The 24,297-nt window shown below is 35.6% G+C and overlaps 1 protein-coding gene across 2 annotated transcripts in view; it reads right to left on the bottom strand.

Annotated features, from left to right (window-relative positions):
- The window catches only part of CACNA1D (calcium voltage-gated channel subunit alpha1 D), a 228,271-nt gene that overhangs the window by 32,241 nt on the left and 171,733 nt on the right, over positions 1-24,297 (bottom strand). For both annotated transcript variants that reach the window (XM_065642847.1, XM_065642848.1), the window contains exons 28-38: positions 23,913-24,071; positions 22,580-22,690; positions 17,000-17,083; positions 16,588-16,671; positions 7,237-7,275; positions 6,685-6,813; positions 5,875-5,940; positions 3,993-4,084; positions 2,510-2,669; positions 1,142-1,269; positions 931-1,027 (exon numbers count right to left, since the gene is read on the bottom strand). In XM_065642847.1, the coding sequence (XP_065498919.1) occupies positions 931-1,027; positions 1,142-1,269; positions 2,510-2,669; positions 3,993-4,084; positions 5,875-5,940; positions 6,685-6,813; positions 7,237-7,275; positions 16,588-16,671; positions 17,000-17,083; positions 22,580-22,690; positions 23,913-24,071 (1,149 nt within the window). The remainder of the gene's footprint in view (positions 1-930; positions 1,028-1,141; positions 1,270-2,509; positions 2,670-3,992; positions 4,085-5,874; positions 5,941-6,684; positions 6,814-7,236; positions 7,276-16,587; positions 16,672-16,999; positions 17,084-22,579; positions 22,691-23,912; positions 24,072-24,297) is intronic.

Genomic DNA, 24,297 nt, shown 5'->3' with positions numbered 1-24,297 from the left:
TTTAAAAGCATTACTCAATTGGATAATTTATCTTAACGTACATATACAGGTTTGCTTTAAGTATGCCTTGTGGCATTCCATTTGAACCCAGTGTTTTATATATCAACTTACCTATTTATAAAACAGATATAAAAGAAATCCACATGACAGTGCTATTGTAACAATTCTTTAACTAAAAGTATTGATCTTATTCCTACTGAAATTGCTAAAACCATAATATCCATAGTTCTGAAGTTCTCAAATAATGTAATAATTTTTCATCTCCTTCGTGTTGCTTTTCAGCTTTTATATTAAAATGCAATTAATCTGCACCAAAATTACACATTGTACCTGACAAATTCTCACTCATTTAAAATTCCCTCTAATTTTCAGTCTTCTCACTCACTGCTACGTACTGCATTGCACACCGTTCCTCACTTCAGTTTGGTTCATCATCCTGCAGTCCCCACCCTTCAATCTCATTTCTGTTTCATGTGCAGCAAACTTCTCATGAATGTGACTGCAAAAGTACTGTATCAAAACTCAATTGTTAACTAAAGTTATCAACCACCCTCTTCTCCCTGGGACTGAAGAAATCAGAAATGTCACTGTGTTGAAGTAATCTTCTATGTAACACTGGGTCACCAGAAATGCTGGGATGAGGAAGTTCGTATCTGTGTCAACGATAGACCAATGACAGATTTACAGACTGACTCCTTTCATTTTGAAGCTCTGTGAAGAATTTTACATTGATCGTAACTATTCAAATGAGAAGACTGAAAGAAATGACTCTAATTTACTGGTTTAAGCTTGCAAAATAAAAGGAAAATTTCAGAGTGAAGGAGACCCTGTGAACAGACTAGAATTACTGTGTATTTGTGACACACATTGGGCAGAATTGAATGAATGAACTCTGAGAGAAACCTAGAAAGAAAATAGGGTAAAACGTACCTTGCAGGCCACTCGGTGAGGGCATAATTTGCCAAAACCAAGTGGTGGCTGAATGCGTCTCAGTAAGGTAACCACATCAAGATGCTTTATCCTTCCCCTAGAACCAACACACATCAGTTACCAAACACAGATCCATTCCCAAAGAGTATACTATGCTCTGCTTTTACTGTTTTTACCAGATAAATCTTACCAGAGAAATGTTCTCACTTACTTTGCTTCAGGGTCATATTCGGACCATATCCTTTTGAACTCATCCAAATGATGGGGACCCAGAATAGACCAGTCACGTGTCAAATAATCAAAATTATCCATAATGACAGCCACAAATAAGTTTATAATCTAAAAAAGGAATTAAGAACAATCTGCCCTAGTTATTTTGAATTTTAAAATATTCAATAAATAAAACTATAAGGTAGCAGGGTAAGAACTCAAAAAAAAGAAATTGACCTCATAAATTATTTTTGTCAAGTACCATCAAGTATCACAGAAAATATTTGATAAACATTTCACTGATTAACTGGAACTCTGTCAAGTAATGATATGACAAGAGTGTGATTCTACCTTAGAGTACTCAGTCTTTGACATAGGCTGTAACATGGGCTTGTTTCTCTTCCTTGATTTGCCATGTCTCACTACATCAAATCAAAGAATGGATAAATACATGTATGACAGTGCAGATCGCAGGAAACAGCTTTTGTATTGACAGGATTCAATGTATTGACAATAAGTCTTCTGCATACTTTTGTTAACACAGAAGATGATACTCAACAGAACGTGTATGTTTACATTAGTTCACAGAATTCTGTTCAACCACTCTCCTTTGGCAAGGAGAACAGTACTGTGATGAACAAACCAATCAGCTTAGATGAGACAGCTGCAATGAGGGAAAACATATTTCAAATATTATTTTACAGCAAATAATCCGTTATGCCATGGCTTAGGGAGAAGGGTTATTGTCCACATCTCATGTGCCACAGATTGAGCACACTTACAGACACATTTACCCAAATCTGTTTAGTTTAAATAATACAAATAGCACTACTAGTAAGTCAAAGGAATTGCAGCTTTATTATTAACGAATATTTAATGATACTATCAAGAAGTGCCTGAAATAATAGCTGATGAAAAGACTGTTAACTTAGATTTCAAACGTACAACCAACCACTCCTGCATACATGTAGTCAGAAGAACATCTTGCACATGAGAATTTAGACCCATAGAACAGTTTGGGTCGAAGGGACCTTCAAAGCTCATCTAGTCCCACACCTGCCATGAGCAGGGACATCTTCAACCAGATCAGGTTGCTCAGAGCCCCGTCCAGCCTGGCCTGGAATGTCTCCAGGGATGGGGCATCTATAATACCACCTCTCTGGGCAACCTGTTTCAGTATTTCACCACCCTGACTGTAAAAATCAGTATAAGATACAGGATTTAGGACTGTGTATGGAAAAATATAACCTTGCAAAAATATTTTAGATATGGGGTTTTCAATTGTTCTCTGAACCCACTACTCTTTTAGTTCAGAAGAAAGTCAAAATGCTAAAGCTCATTTCTGTTGACAAGCACAAGCTAGACTCACCAAAAATGCACAAAGCATATAAAAACTGATAAAATAAATGATGGCAAAATTGCTTCCACATGTGTATTCTTCCCCTGGATTATAATCAGATTCTGGATCACAGCGTTTTCCAGGCAAACATGCCAGCATGATTTCCTGCCAGGCTTCTCCAGTTGCACACCTTTACAAGGTCACAAAGAGAAATTAAGCATTATTTGATCAAAATGGAGTAAAGATGTGTTAAGTCATGATAAAATGATTGGAGCTGTACAAGTACAAAAGTGAAGACAGATCATGAACTTTTCAGAGCAGGAGCTAATTTAAAAAATATGGAGCATGTTTCAGAAATTACAAGCATAGGTCTGACATTAGACACATTTTATAAGGTAGACTGACACACCATAAAGGCTTGGATGTAAAAATCTGAACCCCAAACTGTGGTTTACAAGTTAATATTTTTTGCAGTGGAGCTGCTATGTACAAAAGCTGTGGTGTGTATGGAAAACCTGTTATAAAAGTTGAAAGTATCTATTTATGAAAGATGAGTTGCCTTTTCATCAGCATGAAATGCTTGTCTCTAACTTCTGCTATTGAATTTTTTGCATAGTTGGGTAATGCCTGGGTACAGACTAATGATTTCAGATATTTAAAAGACAACTACATATTGATGACATTTTTGGCTGTGTTCATTTCCTAGTTTCAAAGGCAGAAGTCTTTATATGCATAAAGTGACTGAGATCTCACTGGGTGATGCCCCTGAGCTCAGGTAAGGAAAGAGCTGCCAGTTTTGCCAGCCAGGGTAGTAACGATGCACAGGAGCCAAGTGGAGTCAAGGAGTCACAGGCAAGAGAGCTCTCAAGGCTGTGACTTTTAGAGGCATCCCTCTTTCGTGTCATTCCCTCTCCTTGCTCCAGGACGTTTTGAAGCGCTCCTGGCAAATGTTTACCCTCTTCTTAAGCTCTCTAGTGATGGAGATCCCATAATCTCCCTACATCAAGATTTAGCTGTCTTTGCCATCAGAAAGTTTTGCCCGCTGCTTATCTGATAGCTCCCTTCTGCAACTTACACCCTGTATTTCTTGTGATTTCTTCAGCAAATGCAAAGAAGAGTTTATTTCTTTATGTTTACAACAACTTTTCATTTTTTCAAACTCTCATGCTAGCTGTGCTTCTAAAGAGTACAGTAAGGGCACAGTCTTTTTCACTCTTCCCAACACCTGCATGGTGGTATCAGGGCTGACCATGTTCGGGCTCTACCTCGAGACAGTAACTCCATAAATGAGATGTTTCACAATAGCTGTAATGAGTTTAGGTCTGCATCACTTGATTAGAACCCTGCTGTGCCAATTAACACTCAGGACGCAGCCATAGAGCGTATGTGCTTGTTATGCTAAATTGCTTCTTGCTTGCAAACACACTTTGAACAAATCCATGGTACAAGAGCTAAAGACATTTTTCATAGATCAATGAGATGGGATGCACTGTCAGAGTTAAGGTTTACTTACCTGAAGAGAAGCAGCACAGCTTGGGGGAAAGTCTGAAAATTGTTGTTTCTGTTTATTTGATTGTTGTCCCTCATGGCCACTTTTCCAAATACCTACAGTAAAACAGGATTTTGACTTTCATCCTAGTGACCTGTACTGTCAGGAGCTGTAGGCCTTGCAGTCTAAACTTGCTTCAGTATGTATGACAAACACTTCCACAAACACACCTTTTTTACTCTTTTTAGTTTTTCCTGATAATGATGCAAATGCAGTAAATTTATCACAAAATAATTCTTAATCATTTAACGCAGCATCAATAAACCATTATAATACTAATACACATTCCTATATTTCAGGTGAGAAAATATTATTTGTTTTAAAGTAGCACCTAGAGTCCTTCATTGATATTAAAGCCGTACTCTGCTAAATATCGTACATACTTGTAGTAAGAAATAATTGCTGTGCTGAAAACCTCAAATCTAAATGAAGAGAGATGCAAAAATGGAAACCAAAGCACAGAGAGTCTGAGCATCCTGTCTCAGCCAGAGATGGAAATAAGTTCTGTTCCTCAAAATTAAATTGCAGTTCCTTGGCCACAAGACCATTCTTTTTTCCCCCAGTATAATATATTTCTATCCTCTTAAAATGCAGTAAAGGCTGTTACTAGAGAGATTAACACCATTATGCTCTGTACACATGCTGCTGGACTGCAAGAGCATTAAGGGTTTTTTGGATAAATGATGAAGAAAAAAAACCAGGAAGCAAAACCACTCTCCATAGCATATTTATTCTATTAATCTCATTTAATTAGGACCTCCCTTTGTGTTGATTTGAAGAACTTTACAACTTTGAAAACAAAAGAAAACACCTGTAAAGTTTTATGGAATGCAGAGTTATCCCAAGGCCTTATGAGAAAAATAAAAAAATAAAATAAAAGATAAAATAAAAAATAATTAAAAACCCCATAAAAATAATAATAAAATAAAATAAAATAAAATAAAATAAAATAAAATAAAATAAAATACAAACTGCAGTCCAAATTCAGGACACCTATCAGGAACTTCTTCCAAAGTGCTGATGGTCACCCAGCCATACGCCTCAGGCATCTCCTTAGACAAGCACTAGATCTTATGTGTGGCACAGAGACAGCCATGCAACTCAAACCATGCTCGCAAACACAGTTCCACACTCGGTGCCTTCACTGCTGCTGTCCTGCAACCTCTGAGTCTCCCTCAAACGGCCACCTCGTCCTCACACTGGAAATGGCCCAGCAGGAGGAATTTTAGGAACAGCTTCCTGACAGGTTTCTCCTGTCTAGCTATCTCTAGTTACTGCGACTGGAGAAGCTGGTTCTGCCCTCCAGCACTGCTGCTGGTGTGAGGAGCGGTACCTCCATCCCAACAGCACTTTGACTAGTTACCAAAATCCTTTCTGTGCTTGTACATCTTGCAGAGATATCCTACTCTTGATTAACCACAGGCTCGGCTTTGCCTAAACCTGCAGCTAGTTTTTTTTCCTAGTTCTTTTAATATGGGAAATACTTAAAAAAAAAAAAAAAAGCTGGAGTTTTAATGCCTGATTCCCAGAACAAGACTAGAGTTAAAAAAAAGCCATACATTCTTTCATACATTCATGCATAGGAATAAACTTCACAGTACATGGAAGAGAAGTTGCTCCTTTTAGTACACAAGGATACTATAAACTCACACCAAGGTCTTCTCTTGCATATTTTCGGATTTTCTGATTACTAAAATCACAGCCAAAATAAGATTTTTACATTACTGTGAAAGCTCTGCTTTATATATAGCACCACTATCCAAGGAATGTTTCAATAAGCACCTTAGTAAACAAGTTTCAGAGTAGCCAACACTGTACTTTAATGCTAAAAAAATTCTATAATTACCTGCATTCCAATGACAGCATAGATGAAGAACAGCATGGCTATCAGAAGGGCAACGTAAGGCAGAGCCTAGAAATGGGACAGGTGCATCATCTTTTAATAATTTCATACCATAATTTCAATTTCCATTTATGAAACTGATTTCTCTGTACAACACAGGCTTTTCCAAGGTTTTTCTTCCTATGCAAGTGCTTAAAATGTTATTACCCATCACTCTTAATATTCTGCTGCATACAATGAACAGAAACTTAATTACATTTTAAATTATTTCTGTCAGAATTCCAGGGTAAAGAATAATCTTTAGCAGTTTTAAATTTTATTTTCATTACTGGTTCTGACAACACAAATATACTTCCTTCTATACAGTTAGAGTTCCACTAACTTGAAATGCATCAGAGTTTTCAGGAGCAAGGATTCAAGTATCTATTTGTTACAGTTACAAAATCAGTTTTATATTAAAAAACAGATGAAATTCCTCTTCATAGTCATCTAATAAAATGTGTGGAAGTATGAGACCTGTGTATGTAAAACCTATCCTATACCTTTTAGACACATAATTTTTTTTTTTTATGAAGTACTGTAGAAATCTCATGGCAACAGCTAATATTAAATGACAAAGAATGACCCTTCAACTCACTGAAGTAACTGGTGAAGTTTATTTTGGCATTATTATGCAAATATATTTAAATACATCATTATTGATAGCATGAATTTCAAAAGAAATGTTTTTTGCACTCAACAGGGTATTGCTTCATAAAATCTGGTGTATAAATGGCTGTAATTATAAAGCAATTTAAAAAAAAAATTGCTAACCTGAAATGACTTAATAAATGTCCACAGTAAAGTTCTGATTCCTTCTCCTCTGCTGAGCAGCTTCACCAACCTCATCACGCGGAAGAGACGGAAAAAAGTGATGGAGATTCTAGCGCTGTCTTCAGAGTTCTGAAGAGCATCATGGAGAAGTCAAATCAAATAAAAACTCAAACATGCAACACTTCCAGAAAAACAACATCAAATGCAAAGGTGGAAGAGGTAAGATTTGAAAATGTATCTTGAAGGCCTTTTCACCTTGATAAGCATGATATGAAAGGAAAATTTACATGCTAAAAACACAGGACCTGTAGAAATGCTTCACACATCACATGCATTTCCAAGTTTTCTGGTTTGTTAATAAGGACCATATTGGGTTTGTTTGTAGTAGACTTCAATAGTACATTGACAATGGATGCAAACCACTGCATAACACCTTTGTAGTAAGACAGTTATGAAAAATACAGAGAAAAAAAAATCGGTGGAAAATAGACATGGTAAAAAGAATAAACTCAAGTAGAGGTAAAACCACTGGGGTCAGCTTACTAATCTTACCCCAGACTCATCAGTTGTGACTGTTTCAGTTGGCTTTGGCTTTAAGAAATTAAGAACATTAAACATTAAAATCAAAGAAAATATTAAAAAAAAAATCAGCTTAACTGTAAACAGAATGAAGAACATTTTTCATTTCTAAATGTAAAGGAACATCTTTCAATTCAATATACTTCCTGAACAAATCATTAATATCCTATTAACACCTTTCCTTTAGCATTTTATGTTGGCTGACTCATACTAAAATCTGCTAGTATAAACATGATTAAAAGAGTCAATAGAAAGTAAATACAAGATAAAATATCTGGTCCTATGTAAGCCAAACAAAATGAGCCATTGACTTCCACAGGTTGTATGAAATTGTAGCAGTAAGCCTAGGTAAAACTCAAGAACAAAGCTTTGGGGTTAAACTAGGCTTTCAAGATCCCTTTTCTCCTGTGCTCTGTAATTACTCTACCACTGGGATCTAACCACATTCCAGTAATTGTAGTTTCTATCATACTAGGAGCTTCCCTTAAAGCCAAGTAATTCACTTGAGTTAACTCAGTGATGAAACTTTATAGCACTAGAATGATGTTAGATCCCAGCGATGGGTCTTACTCTCTTGCCTAGAGTATCCTCCTTTTCCAAGGGCACCTTTCGACAATTATTGTCACATATAGCAGCAATAACCATGATGCCTCTTCAGTGCTGCTTCCAACACATTGTGGATGCCTCAGACACTCTCAGTGCTGTGCTGGAGTAAAATCTCAAGTATTGACATTACCCAAGCTAAAACTTGGGGAGAAGAAAGCGAAAAGAGAGAAGGTGATTCTGCTGAAAATACTGACAGTATATCATACAAACATACTATGGGTAAAAAAAAAAAAAAAAAAGAATTACCTTGTTAAATTAGATCATTAGTGGTATTTATTAAAATACTAATTGGTTTGTCTAAAGGTACCAGAAGGGGAAAATGAGATAAAAAGAACTGCTCCTTCAGCTACACACAGTCTACATATATATATATATGTTACTGCCCTGCCAGGATACCAGTATTTTCTGAAACAGAGTTTTAAAATTATTTAAGGGATTATTACTGAATTGATGCATTAAAATTAACCAAAACCCTAGTCTCCTCATTAGACTTCAGTAAGCAGAGTATTCATAAAATACATCAAAAAATGTGCTGCCAGTGAAAGACAGCTGCTGCATTAGAAATTCCCTGCATGTGTCAACAATTCAAAATAAAACCATCAAAATATAGATCAAGGAGACACTCATAGTCACGAACATCGTAAATGCCAAAATATCACAAAACATGGAAACAGTCTTGTAAAGCTGTCTACCTACATCAACCAAAAACCTGTACTAGTGTACACAGACCCACATTGCTATTGACTTTTTGGTACAGAAAAAATTCAGTTTTATCTGAAACTTTTAAAAAAACTACAGAAGACAAAGCCTGAAATGTTGTATTAATCTCTGCTGACTGACTCATGCTGAGCTTGATACTGTCTTAAATCAGTGAGCAAATTCCTTAATTAGCATTCAATATTTTGTATAATCAAAAATTAATTACATATTTGACACATACGGAAGAGATTAAATTACAGTATCATCACAAAAAGACACTAAAAAGAAAAAAATAAAGTAGTAAAATGCTGGATTTTGCATTTGGGCATTTTTCCCGTTAGCTTTTACAGGAGAAGGATTGGGCCCCAAATTAGCTAGGAACAGTATTAGGGTAGCAATATGTAATGGGATACATAAGAACAGAAGGAGGACATTTTAGTCCTACAGATTTTTATTTAATTGTTTTCCAAAAGAAAAAAAAATGAGGAATATACATTACAATTTGGTTATGAAAAAACCCTGACAAAAAGAAAAGTCAGTAAAACCCCTTTTTATATAGACCTGTCTCAATAATTACTTAATTCTCACTTTTGAAATGCAGCCAGAGACAAGATGACCAAAACCATGTGAATGGTCCCACTGCAGGTGCTCAGGAATGACACAAACTTTTGGTTTTGTCTGAAGGGCACTGAATACATTGGTCTATGCACAGGACTGTGTACACACACTCCTCTCAAAAAATCACTCTTTCTCAGCTTCTTTAGACTAAGCAGCCTCTAATTGTCTGTTTGTGACGGCTGATCTGCTGTTGCTGGGAAGTGTCAGGACATCGTATGCAAGAGATTATAAATTATGGACCCTGGAAAGACCAGGCCAGGACTGAAAAAGGAAAACACCCTCTTCACAAAAAGTGAATTCTACAAAAATATGAAAGTGAAGATAGATGCTAGAAATAAACAATGAAAATGAACTCTTGATACCAGAGGATTTTTTAATTTTATACTGGAGCTGAAAATATTCAACTTCTGCCCATCATTGGCCAAATGTTTTGGGTACTGACATTTTAAAGTGAGCGTATCTCATTTTTTACCTTCTCTGGCATTTCCCTCTGATAATACAGCAGCTTGGTTTATATTACTAATGAAGCTAATATAATGATATACCATAACGATATACCATACATTATTCATATTTATTTACAAAGGAAATACTCATCTAAGAGACAAAGTTAGTTAATATTTATGTGTGTCCATCCAGCATGAAATAATATCAAGATCTGGGAAACTAAGATTAAGGTAACACAATCTTCAGTAACAATAACAGGCAGACTGACAATAACAAAGAAAATCTGTTTTCTACAGATGAGGAAAAAACATATATTACCCAAACACATAATCTTATTTGCAACTTCAGTAATATTGCTTGGCATGTACACACATAAGTAGGTGGCACATTATGTACATTTAGGGAAAGTATTAGAATAGACAAGATTGAGGAGGAAGCAGGTTGAGCAGTGTCTCTTTGGATGATAGTTGCTGAGGATGCAAATAAAACATTTCCTTTGGTCAGGCAATCTACCTACAACCTCCTCTTTCCCCTCACTTTCCACCAGCCATTCCAATCCTACTTGTGTCCCAAACGCTTGGGGACTGGCTGGTCATTATTATAATTTTTTTTGGCCCCTGTGGGACTATGCTATTCCTAACAGGACACAGGTGCTTTCTGGGATCACTGCTGGCAGTCTGGTGATGAGCACAGCTGGAATAAGCGAACAGTTCTGCCCTCACTGCCTGGCTAACAGGTGCACTGCGATGAGGTAAATGAGGACAGAGACTGGCTTAATTATTCTACCTTTTCTGCCAGCCATGTGCCACCTACACTGAGAGCCTAGTTCAGCAAAGTGCTTCATAACTATGTAATTTTAACCCAATTCTTAAATATTTCAAGTAGGCAGTAATGTGGTTTTCTTGATTTAATCAAAATTCAGCACAGCACCTTTCTTCTGCAAACAACACCAGCCCTCAAAAATGATTAATCAATGATCAACCTAAATTTCTGACTCACTGATTAAAATGTTTGCAACCTGCTATCAATTTTGGTCAAGTATTTATTACTGCTTATGAAAAATTTAGCACATTTCCTAAACAGTGACTCTTCATTACACTCTTCATATCGCAACAGAAGTTCCAAATAAGCATCCTAACTGAAAAAAAGCTTCAATGTCAAAACTGTGAATAGTGTGAAACAGATTGCATCATGCATTGGAAGCAAACTGTAGCTCTGTGTTTATGAAAAAATAAACATCGTAAAAAACAGTGGATATTAGTACACAGTGCTGGTCAAATGTTTCTTTTATACAGATTGTGCCAAAGGGTATGAGAACATGCCAAAACACACGAGCACATAGTGATGATGTAATCATGATTACAAATACAGAAGGACAAATACGTATGATGACAATAACATATATAGGAAAGCATTCAGGTTGCCAAAATATCTCCAGAAATGTGTAGCGTGTGTGTGTGTGTCTGTATGCTTGTATGTATATGCCTACGTGATTTGTTCGGAGAATAATTACTGGAACTCAAATGTGCTTGCAAGTAATATTCCTCAGAGTCTTATGAGCACTGTCTCTATTCCCTGTTCAATATGAACAAAATGCCCATGTACACAATTTAGTAAAAATTTTGAATCTATGTGAAGAACCCCAGAATAGATTAAGAAAGTATCCTTTCCCTTGTAAAAGATGTGTTTAAAACTCTTAAGTTCATAACTAACACATTGATAGCATAGGGTATTATTATGATAACTAATATATATTCAGTTGTGCAATAAACTAACTAAATTATTTGTATTAACACCTTCATAAAAGCAGCTCAGAAATTTACTTCTATTTCCAAATTAAATATTGCAATACAGTGTAGATTTCATTTTACAATAATACTTCATATTAATGAAAGCAAAGCCATATGAAAATGTAGGCTTAAGGATATGTGAGAAAAAGAGAGATGCCTTTGGAAATGTCTACAAAATGTGTTACCAGTATCCAAAAATATCAATTACTAGCAACAAAACATAAGTTTAAACATGTGATACTGATACATAAAGTGGGATTCAAACTGAATTGAACTGCTTTTGTTCAAAATTGGAATCCAGAATCTCTTACAGGAGGTAGAGATGAGGTTTTTAATCTGCTCCTCTGCACAAGCAAGATCAGCTCTGCCACCAGTTAGTAATGAGGAGAGTGGGCAGTACCTAAAAACAAGCACCAGACCTCCCAGCACACGCTCTATGGGCAGTCCAGTAAAAGGGCATCCCACTGTTTGCAAGGGAACATTACACTCTGGATAGGGCTGAAATGGTAATAATGGCACTCCTTCTTGCCAAGTGGCTGAATATGCAATTCTGGTTTGGTGAGAGACTTTTTTGGTGTATGACACCGCTACTAAGCACTGTTAGTTGTTAGGATAGTGTGAGCATTGAATAAGCCTCACATGTGTACAGTGGTGATCCAAGACACAGGTTTTCCTGAGGGGCTCAGGAGGAAGATGTCAGTGCTGTTCCTTTAAGCCCTATTTCAGCAAAGAACTTGAGTTCTACTTAACTTCATGCATAAAATGAGTCCCATAGGGACTGCATTAAACATTTGTACAGAAGAGGAAAGTGAACTCTCCATTATTTTCTCGACATTTTGGCAGCACATGAATGGCAAAAGAAACTTAAATTAAAATGTGAATTAAAACCTCTGTAACTACTACTGTAACAATGTGATCATGCCTTTAAGTCATCAAATGCTGGTCATCCAAATGGTTTCTGAGCTGATGAATAAGATAAGTTCTATACAGACAGGCCAGATTGAAGTTTGTCTGTTACTTCCATTTAAGAAGTTACTTGTTTATTCAGAATTTATTTCCAATTTATTGATCTCTCATTGTCTTAAGTTATATAGGACCATCTCCCAGAATAGACTGACCACATCTTGCATCTCACAATCACTACTCTGCTTTTGTAATTGAAAAGGAACCATTTTTATGACCAGACAAGATCTAGTGTGTCATGTGAAACTTTTTGAAAACAAAAGGTTACAAAACCCAAAAGTAATTATGAAGGTTTTAGTCGTGTTTTTAATTTTTTTTATTGCTATGCCATATATATTTACTTATATATACTTGCCTCTAAAAATTTCTAAAAATAAAATGAACATGAAAACCAATTAGGTTCATAGAAGAAGAACTGGTTAAAGGAAGGGATATTAAATGACAGAGTCAATTAAAGAAACAATCATAGGAAATAGTGTATTGCCAAAATATATGTTGCTCTGAGGTGGTTCATTTCTGGACCTGGTCACTGATCCAGTCCCTGAGGATGCAGAGCAGTCCTGTAAATTGCTGAACACAGTAAACGCTGATTTCCACAAGCACTGAAAATATTCAAAACACAGTAATTTCCTGGACTATAAGTGAATGGGAGGTTACTGGATCAGAAGAATCAGCCTCAGTGCACCATATACATTATTATAAAACTTAAAAAAAATAAGAAAAGGAACAACAAAATAAAGAGATGACATTTAATTTCCAGAATTTAATACTGAAATCAAGGTGAAATGTAACTAGAAAGTCCAGCCCACGCTCGTGAAAAAAAACGGGTCAGATACAAACCTGTTATGTACTAGAAGAACTTGCTGGCCTTTGGAATTAGTCTAAATGTACATAGTTAGACTATCGGAATGATGCTGAATTGTTTCTACAGCATGAAGTAATTACATATGCAACTCTATAAGAATGTTTAGTTCATCTTGATTACATTATTTTAGGTATTCACATTCTTTCAAGACTCCTTTTACAATGATCAACTAAGACGGCTGTACTCATGCAGTTACGACTGCAACGAGACGTGATCTGACATTAACGCCAGCAGTTTACACTGTTTCAGATCGCCCCTCAAACAAGGCTGAGCTTTCCCAGTTTAAGAAGTTTCTATTGTGGGAATTTTCACAGGTGCCATCTCAATCGTGCTTGAAATCCCATTGAAAACAAAGTCTCGTCAGCATCTTAGCAGAGCTGTAGATTTCCCAGGATCACGGTCAGCGTTAGATAAAAAGCATCGGGGGAATGGCACGATTCAGAATGCCAAAAAAATATCAAGACAAAGATTCTAAAATACCAAATTTGGATTATAGATATTTACACAAAACTAATGGAGTAGGAATAATTCAGTAGAATCAAACCAATAAAAGTGATAACAATCTAAGAAGTTTCCCTGGACAGTCTGCACTTTTCACTGTTTCATGTTGAAAATGGGAAATCAAGCCCAGAAACACATTGAAACTCTAATACATTAATGACTTGCACAAACAAAGCACAAAAAAGTGGAAAAGACCAGGAATGGACAATACTTAGTACACAGATAGTTTGCTGTGCAGTACTAGAACACACCAAAGACAAGCCTTTTGCTAGTGAGTGTAGCATGAAAATCTAAGAAATGCCAGTGCCAGCTGCTGACTGAGGTGTGCACTTTTCCTGAAGAAAAGTATCTCCAGAATATTTTCAAGGTGACTGTGTGGTTTACTAAAATGACACTGTTCTTCACAGCTGAAAGCTCAGCAGTGACCACTTACAAGTAATGCTGTCAAATTAACACTGCCCATACAATGTTAAATATGGAGTTAAATACAGGGACATCTTCTATGATCACAGAAGTACATTTGAGCTAATTTTCAATCTCTTCACAATCAAGCATATTTTGCAGTTCTTACGGAAATCTATTCAAAATGATTGGTCTTTTTACATTCCTCAAATATTATGCTTATCTACACTAGTAATACTGTGAATGGAAATAGGGGGAAAATTCTAAATATTTGAGCTGAAAGTTTAATTGAAACTTTTCTTCTGGGGGAAAAAAAAACAGAGGCAGCTTTTAAAAATCTGCTCTGTGAACTGTAATTATACTTTGAGAAACGTCTCAATGGGATAATGCAGCTCTGTGCTGACTGACCCTCCCTGCCAGCTCAGGTTCCTTCAGTTCACAGATAGAAGAGTCCATCGCCTGCTGAGAACTGAGCAAAATCAGTCTGAAATCCAAGAGGCAAACTACAGTCCTTGTACTCACACATCATTCCTCATCACCTCATTCCTCCATTGTTCTTTCCAGTAATGCAATCAGTCATGAGATTCTCATAGTTTAACATAAAATCAGGATGGAATGTTAAAGGGAATCAGCCTTAAAATTATTTTCATCGTGTTTACTCTTTGAGATGACAGTGTTGAATTTGCAGCTTTATAAAGAAATTTCAGCTCTTTAATGAGGGCTAATAAACTCTGTGTATGCTTGAATGTATTCTGCCATCTTAAAAAAAAAAGATAAAGGAATACATTTGTTTTCTATATTTGGCTGAAATGCATTTATAATAGGTATTACTATGCTTACCAAATAGACTAGAACCAAAGATGATTTAAAACTATGTAGATCACCGTGTCCCAAGAGCAGCTCCTGCCACTAATTGGTGTTGTTTGTGCCAACGCTAATACGCGAATGGGGTTCCTGACAGGAGCTGCTTTGGAAAATAGATTTTTAGAATGTGTTTTCTCTGAAAAAAATGTTTCAATTAAATGGCAATGATATGGCCAGGATGGATTTGCTTCCCCAAAGTAAGATAGAGATATTGCAACTTAAATATTCACCACTGAAAAGTATTTATTCAAATTTAGAAGTATTTTTAAAAATTATGCATATTAAATATCCCTACTGAAAATAAATCATTTGACTAAGTAATAAAATCCACCAGGGGAAAAAAAAAAGTCTAGCAAGTAACTTACTAAAATTTAAGACAAAAGGAATGTTATTAGGCAGCTCATAAACTGTGACTTCTGTAGAAAAATATGGAAGCTAAATAGAACACTAAGCAACTGTTTGTATCTACAGTTTTCTCTGTTTAATCTGTTCTTTGAGACAGGGAAAATATGTGAATGTTGGGGATCTCCTGCAGCGTGGGTACTTCTCGATAACAGTTCTCAGAACGATAAGCAGGTGAGATCTTCAGCAGGTGGAATTCGCTGACCTCGGCCACTGAGCCTGTGAGCTCCCTGCACAGTTCCAGGGGCTGGGGGCGATCCAAGTCTCACCTCTGCAGTCTCTCTTCTTAAGGTCTCAAGAAGCATTAGAGAGAAGAGGGACTTTCCTCCGAAATTTTATTTTGACTAGTTAAACAAAGGAACATGTAAGTATGGAAGCACTTGCATATCTACTACAGAATTGGTATTCATTTTTGTGATTAAACTTTCCGTAAAACCAGCTAGTCAGATGGAAAACCGGCAAAAGATCAGTATTTCCCTTTTTTTTTTTTTTTTTTTTTTGGAAAGGGATATTTCTTTTGCCCAAATACCCATATGCATAACGGACATCAGTCAAAATTTGGGTGAAAAGATGGAATTTTCCATGTACTTTAAGAGTAATTCAGATTTCAAAACACCTACTGCAGGACCGGTAAAGCAAAAGGAATAGGAAAAAAAAAAAAACCCACAACATTCTATTTTCCACAGCACGGAAAGCCTTACTTTCTCTATGTACCTTTCTTCTGCTCCCTCATGAAATATAAATGCTAACATCACTCTAAGAAATAAAACTCCCACAGAAAAAAAAAATATTTGTTAAACTGAGCCACTGAAATGACTTACAGAATCTTGAATTATCTTGGTCAAGCTATCTACAAAAATCATTTTTTTTCAAGTAAAATAGTAACAGAGGCTTAATTCCTTTTTTATACATAAAATGTTTTAAATATTTTCTGTACATATATAGAAAAAGCTAATTTTCATGTCTCACTGCTGTGTGCATGTGCAACTATACAGGTATATAGTTTTCTAATAACAGCTTGTACAAACATCTACATCAATGTTTCAGTCTTTGATTTCAGGATAAAACATGCTTTTCTTAAAAAGGATTTTGGGAGTTAAAATTTACATTTTCTGTATTTCTTGATGACAGCAATTACTTTTTAGTGCATGAACAGTTGCTACTTACATTAACTTCTGTTATAGCAATATCAACGACGCTACCAACAACAATTAAGGCATCAAAAGTGTTCCATGCATCAGTGAAATAGTGCTGTTAGGACAAGCATTCAGCAGAAAGAGAGCAAGAGAAAAACACAAACAGAAAAAGAGAAGAAAAGGACAGTGTTATAACACAGAAACACTCTAGGCTTATCTGATGTACCACTATACAATCTAATCTTTCCCTTTAACAGCTAAAAAAAATTGGCAGAGAAAAAGGCTATTTATTTCCCATATCAACATAATTGACCTATGACTGGCCTGTACTCATACTTTAGAAACATCAGATCAAAATCTGTGACTTGTCCAGATGATGGAAATAGTGGGGAGACAGAGAAAGAGAAGTAGGGACTGGGGAAAGTAAGCTGGGGTATACTCACATCAGCTTCACTGAGAACGACGTCTACTATGCTGCCAATAACGATGAGGGAGTCAAACGTATTCCAGGCATCACTAAAATAGCCCTGAACAGAGCAGGCAGGGTGCAAACGTTTGTGATTACACATGAAATGTCAAATATTTGCATACTTCTGTTTAGTTTTGCATAAACAGAAATTAGTTAAACAAAACCTGTGGTCTAATGAGAGAACAAAACAAAACAAACAATATTGCCTACTGAAGGAAAAGCAACATATATGTGCATGTGTGTGTATATATATATACTTTATATATATACATGTACAGACACACACACAGACGCACACACACACACAGAGTACACATGCATAGCACACCATCGTAGAAGCACAACGTTGGCAAGCAAGCCATCATCCAAAACTAGTTTTGGACTTCTAGTGAGGCTGAAAAATTCTAACATATACACCCTAACAAGCAAGACAAAATCCCTTTAATAATATTACTACATGACCAAGCCAATTGAAACCTCCTCAACATTAATGACTTTATGACAGTCCTCTCTGTGTGACTGCTAAAACTATTCAAAGGGTCAAAGCTCCTCACTGGCTAATTGTGCATAATTATTGACATGGAACTGTGTATAAATATTAGAGAACTGATTTAATCTTCTGTTCTAGGTTTAATATAGGAATTTGCATTACATTCACAGTCGGGGCCAGATTCTGTAACCAGTGAAGTCAGTGCTAGGAACCACAGCAAACTGAACAATTTCTTAATGCTTTTAATGCAGCCAGTCCAATGCCTGAAAATTCATTTTCATAAATTGCTTAGTCTCCCTTCTGACATTTTATGCCTTTAAATATATTCCCTATGTGTATGTTACTGGCACACTACTGCAAATGGTTATAAAGCGCTATCATACAATTAGCCATCCACTGGCATCAAAACTGCATGTTTGAGCAAAAAGATATTTCAGAAGAAACCTTGAGGTAGGTTCCAGGATCAGTCTGTCACTGGGAACAAATCAAGATATATTACTCTGTTGAAGGTAACTCTACAGAGATAAGTAGGTTTTCTGCAATTTGTGGATTTTTGCCTCGTTATTACAGAAATTGAGAATTGCAAAAATTACTGAACTTGCCCTTTTCTCATTCAGATATATTAATTTATTAGCCAACCATGACTAAAGAATATGCATTACATGACAAGGGCTGAAATGTACATTTTGCACGCATACATTCTGCTTTCCTGGTAATTAATTTAAAAATACTAATTTGGCAGCTACTATTGAAGCTGTAAAAAAATAAATATAGCAAAAAGATTAAAATTACAAGCGTGCTAATATAACCTTATGTCTAGTCAGACTTATTATTATATTTTTTACTATAATGTTTTAGCTGAGTAGCTTGTTATATTTTTTTTCAGAAATGGACAACCTTTTTCTCAGGATTTTAAACTGTTACAGTTTCTAGCAACTTCACAGTTTAAAGGTTACACTCGAGTGCATTACTTTTTGGGAAAAAAAAAGCTAATTTTATGTGCTCTTGGAAACTACAAGAGAGCTGCTACAGAAGATCTACAGCATATTCTAGGAGAGTAAGCACTGAGCAGAGTCAGGAAAGCCTGGTTGTGTTTCTAACGCTACTCTCTTTCAGCATTTTTAAAACACGAAACTATAATCATTCCCTCATTTAGGGAAGGGGCTGTAAGAGGAAACTAGATCAGAGTATGATTATCACTACAGCCCTTCGTGTCACATGCTTGATTCTTTGCAATAAATTTGAGTTTTGTGGCAAAAACCAATGGCCATGGATTTGGCCTCCTGAACAAATGTATCCATTTCTAAAGAGCCCCTGCACAACTCCCTATTGCTCCTTCTTTATTCATCCTGCTTCACAAAACCAAGCCATTCCCAAAGTTTCTACTAAACATCATGCTGAACCACCTCAATGACACGGACATTTGTAACCCTAAAGAGGCGAGCAGTTGCCAACTAAAGGCGGGGAGCTACTCTCATTCTTCCTGGTCATTCATATTCCTTATTTTTCTTATGTAAAAGTAGGATCTTTCCTGACTTTAAAATAGCAATTTTTATATATATACATAGAATAAGAGACTACTGGCAAACAGCAAACAGATAATCAGCACAATCCTGAGGTGTGCTATCCATCTTCCTTTACAATAAGAACCAAAAAAGGTTCTCCAAATAAAGGTTAATTTCAGCTATAGAAAAAATGACTTTACTAGACATGCTACAATATAAAGCACTGAAATAACAAATTCACATTTTGATTCAATATAGCTAAAATACTTTACACATTTATTTATTTTATGAAACCTTTTCCATCAGTATAGACAAATATTGTTCAAAGTAATATGTAAAGCAAAAGCATACAATAAACAAAAAAAAACTAAGAGAAAATAAAGATGGTTTTGGAAAAGGGAGGAATGGACAAGTCACAGCAAATAAACATCATGCAAATAAGTTGTTTTCACCACTGCAATGACCCAAGATCAATTCACTTACTAGCCATCTTTCCTTTTTTCTTACAAAAATCTGATGTAAAACGACATGGAAAATCATTACAAGTTTAAGTAACAGCTAGCTATCAGGAAGCTGTACATATGGTATGTGTTGACATATTATTTTAGATTTCATAGCTGTATTTTATTTTGTACTGTACTAAACCATGCTAAGTAACAGATTTTAGCAAATGTGAAGAACAGTGTGAAGAAAAAGGCCTGCTCTTTTACATTATGAAAAATTTGTTCATTGAGAAATGCTGAAGGATAAAATCACAAATCCTGGGGAATATGTAGCCATAGAGAATTAACAGCAAAATATGTTTCTATAAATCTACCACATAAATATTTTAGTCCTTTTAGTGCTCTTGGAAAGTTTAGGGCCCCGTTCTGCAAAATACTGTGTGTTCCAATCTCCCAGTCAAGCAGGGTGCCAGACACTCAGCATCACCTTTGATATCTATCACTTATCCAAGTTTTATATATTTCAGAGCTGTCTGCAGTACCTTGGTTTTAAACAACATAATATCATAGTAAGAGTAAAAATAATTTATAGTAGCCTTAAGTTTGCATGACTAGCATAACCAAAAGATCACCATTTTCATAGGATTTTTGTGAACATATTAAGGGGACACTGTCAAGCAAATGAGATAAAAACTAACATGTTTTTACCTAATCTTATTTTTACAGAGTGAGTAATGGAGTTTTTATTTGACGCTTTGAGTGTCTTTGAAATAACTTTCTAAACGCACAAAATTAATAAATTGTCCGTTCTGCCAGACTAGACTAAGAAACCCACCAGTGACACAAACGTAGAGGAAATTAATCAGTCTTTCCTCATGGACCCTAACACAAAGCATTTAGTGAGGTCTCAGATTGCTCCTACTATTATTAAATCTTAATAGGAGTTAAAGCAATTAATTGTTTTTTCAGCATGTATCTACTGTAAAATTTTGATTACTAAGACATTCACATTCTGCTTAAGACTGCTGGCTGATTTGCAATTATTAATGAACTACGTAATATGCGTTGCCAATAGGTGTTTTGTTAAGGAGTATAGCACCATTAAAATAGTTAAAATCTTCAAATAACAGAAACAACCTTAAAGATATCTAACTCCCTTCCCTTCCTGCTAATTAATCTCTGCCAAAAGTCTGATTAATATCATGGCCTTTTAACTACATCCTCCTAATCAACAAAGTTTAAGGTGTTCTGCTTCTATAACGGAAAGAAATTTGGGAAATGAGAACCTTTTACTGACAGTGTCTGCCCTTCAAACTCTCAGGGTTCAGATCCAGGTATCTCTTACAGCAAAAGCATCCGATCAGATAGAAAGCATGTTGCAACAGAGTTAAAACTCAAATTGTACGAAGTATTAATACTGAGACCAGTATTAAGACATGGCACTTGATAACGAGTAGGAAGCCCATAATACAAATGGAGCACTGTGATTTATACACTCATGATCAGATCACTATATTTTGCATTAGCTGCTATTTCTGACTACAGTCACAAGTGCATGGAGAACCATACAAGGATTCACAATCTTCTTTCAAAGAGCAGATGATAAAATGCAGCAAAGTCTTCGGAAACTTCAGTGCAAAACACAGATATAGAACAGGAAATACAAATCAGGAAATACAATCAGCATACTCATGACACTGTGGTCCACATATCTGAGCTATCTCCTCTTGGGCCTCATATGGTGTTATTTTTAATGTGAAATCCTTAGCATTTAAATGAGATAGGTGACACAAAAATACAAATAAATTCATTCGAAATGTACAATGGACTGGACAGTGCAGAGCGAGATGACGGGAGTGGGTAAGCATTCACCCAGAACTCCACACTTCACATCTCAACACCAGACCTCAAGCAATGTATAATTTGTTTATTTCTGCAGGCAAATACAAGCTAGCTTTAAATCAAGTAGCTCAGGCTCCACAGCTGAGCTCGTGACTAAATGCAAGCTGAATAAATAGTTCTGAAAAGCCACAAAGTAGTTACACATCTACTCCATGCTGAGCTCTGGGCAGCCATGACTACGTTGCTCTCAGTATCAGAACTAAGCTTGTTTAAAGCAAGAACAAGGTTGAGCACACAGCCTACAGCCATCCAGTTTGCTACTTAAGACCAAGGAAGGGCACAGTTCATGGTCAATTACAGATGCAAATATCCTGATTACTTCAAAAGGGCAACGGAAAGTGAGAAACACCAGCATTAGATGGCGAGATCAGTAAACTTCAAATGGTGTGACTGGCTTTTTTCAAATACCATGTATAATCAGTGACCACACTTTACCTACTTACACAGATTTAAGCCCAAAATAAATATTGATTTCTTTGTACTGAAAACAAAATCTAGTTTAGTTTTTCATTATAAACTTTTGCACTGCCATAAATGGGGTAGGAGAACTGAACAAAAAGACTGCAGTAACTGTCACAGTCCGATTCTCATATTTTGTTAATTTAATAATTATAGTTAACAGTTTCTCTTGCAAATCTACTTTTGAAAATGTGTCTGCATTGTTCATTTTGACAGTGTCCCTTTAAGGCAAAAAAAATCAGCTGCTCATTGTGGGGCCCTCTACCAAATAGCGTGTAGTGTAAATGAAAACATAAAAATCTAAAAAGGCTATTGAATATGCAAATTATTTATATGTATGTTTGTAGTACTTGGTTATATTTTATAAAGTAAAATACTTTTGCATTTTAGAATAGGAAATATAACATCCAGGTCTTTATTGGAGATTAATTTAGGGTAAAATTATGAATGTCATACCATGAACAGGAGAAGTGGTAATGCTTGTAACAGGAAATTATTTATTTGATTTACAAAGGGACATTTTCACCACCTCAAAATATTCCAGATCTCATCAACCATCTTGTAATATTTTTTCTGATATCTGTATTTCAATTCCTGGAGTTACATATACACATATTAACATTTCTATTACGATTTCACTGATAAATGTGGGAAACATAGGCTCTTTCTGTTGTTTGAATACTTAGCTAGCATGAAACTTACGTTATACTTAATTCCTGTGGTGATGACCTAATTAAATCATATCTAAAACTTACCTTGGGTTTGAATGCAATCAGTTTCAAAACCATCTCAACAGTGAACACTCCTGTGAAAACCATATTCATAATGTCCATTGCATCATTAAAGAGCTTAGACTGTCCATAGTGCTGCGAATGAAAAATACAATACTTTTAGAAGTAAAGGCTTTAAAATATTAAGTGAAAGTAAGGCAGCCTAAGACAAAGCTGGCAAAAATGCTGCACAGGGAAGTATTTTCCAGTAGTATTTATGATGCACACCTATAAACACACAAGACTAGATGAGTATCTCTGGTCAAGAATGGATTTCTTTAAATCTATTCTGTTTAGGCACTAAGTAGAACAAAACTGTCAATCTGCTACATCCTAAAGAAATCTCCAGAGAGAAGGTTTTGAGAAGAAAACAGTTCTCTCAATAAAAGAGTATTAGACAATAGCATTTTCCAAAGATTTATATGCTAGGTTTTGAAATCACATAACCTTGTGTCGCACCTGCTTAGAAAGCCTGCAGTAGGTTAGTCACAAAATAGGATACATTGTGTGGGACTGATATTTGTAGGAGGGTACAGTGCATGCAAGTTTACTGAAAAAAGTAGAATGGTTTTGTAAATTTAACCATTATTTTTCTTATCAAAATCTGAAGTACTAGGGAAAAGAAAGAGACAACTCGGGCAAGTAGATAACAGAAGTAGCTGGCGAAGAACTGCATAGATAACAGAGAAAAATTAGAATTATATATATATATTTTTATATATATACACACACACACACACAAAAACCCCACAAAAGCAAAAAAAAGCAAAAAAAACCCAAAAAACCCACACAGGCATATATAGATACACAGCTAACATATGAAAACACGTTTGCATGAGTTTTGCACTATCACGCAGAACTAGCGTTGCTCCATGTATTAAGTTTTTAAACTTCTGAAGAAGACTGAACAAGTACAGAAGCTACAGAGAGGTGAAGTAATGCTTAAAGGCACTGCATAAAATAACATACTAGATAAAAGAATCTCAGGGTTGAGAGAAATGTTTGCTAACAAAATTAGACTTTCATGTTCTCTTCAGATTTTCTTGCACATGGATTACCTTGGGAACACACACACATAATATAAATTAAACTACGCTGCAGGTAAAAAATAAAGCTCAAAGAGCTTGATTAGGTTAGGAAGTTCTTTATCAACATCAAGCTGTTTTAAACAATTTACTTCAGAGAACTGATGAACAGATTAGAACATGTCACAAAGGAGGTGTTGTTTTTCTTTTTTAATTTCACTTCACAAATAAATACAGATTGCCATAAATAAAATTTATGCAAACAGCTTCAAGAGAGTTTCTGGTTTTCCTACCTGCATAGCCAAGCAAAGTGTGTTCAGCATGATGAGGACAAACATGATGTATTCAAATCCAGTAGAATTCACCACATACCAGAACTTGTACTGGTAAGGATTTTTTGGAATATATCTACGAAGAGGACGTGCCTTTAAGGCATATTCTACACACTGACGCTGCAAAAGCAAATACATCGAAATTGTCAGACTATACCTAACAGTTAATCAACTGATAATATAATTAATAAGTGCAAACTGTTAAATAAAAGTCTTACAAACAGGCAGTCTATCTACTTGATATAGGGGTTTGTATTATTAAGTGTTAATAAAGTAAGCAAGTAGCTTACCAATCCTCACTTGGTTATTTACCTAATCATATACACTACTCAGCCACATGAAATAA

Source organism: Caloenas nicobarica, chromosome 11, assembly GCF_036013445.1.
Source record: "Caloenas nicobarica isolate bCalNic1 chromosome 11, bCalNic1.hap1, whole genome shotgun sequence".
Lineage (NCBI taxonomy): Eukaryota > Metazoa > Chordata > Aves > Columbiformes > Columbidae > Caloenas > Caloenas nicobarica.
This window is presented reverse-complemented; position numbering and strand designations above follow the sequence as displayed.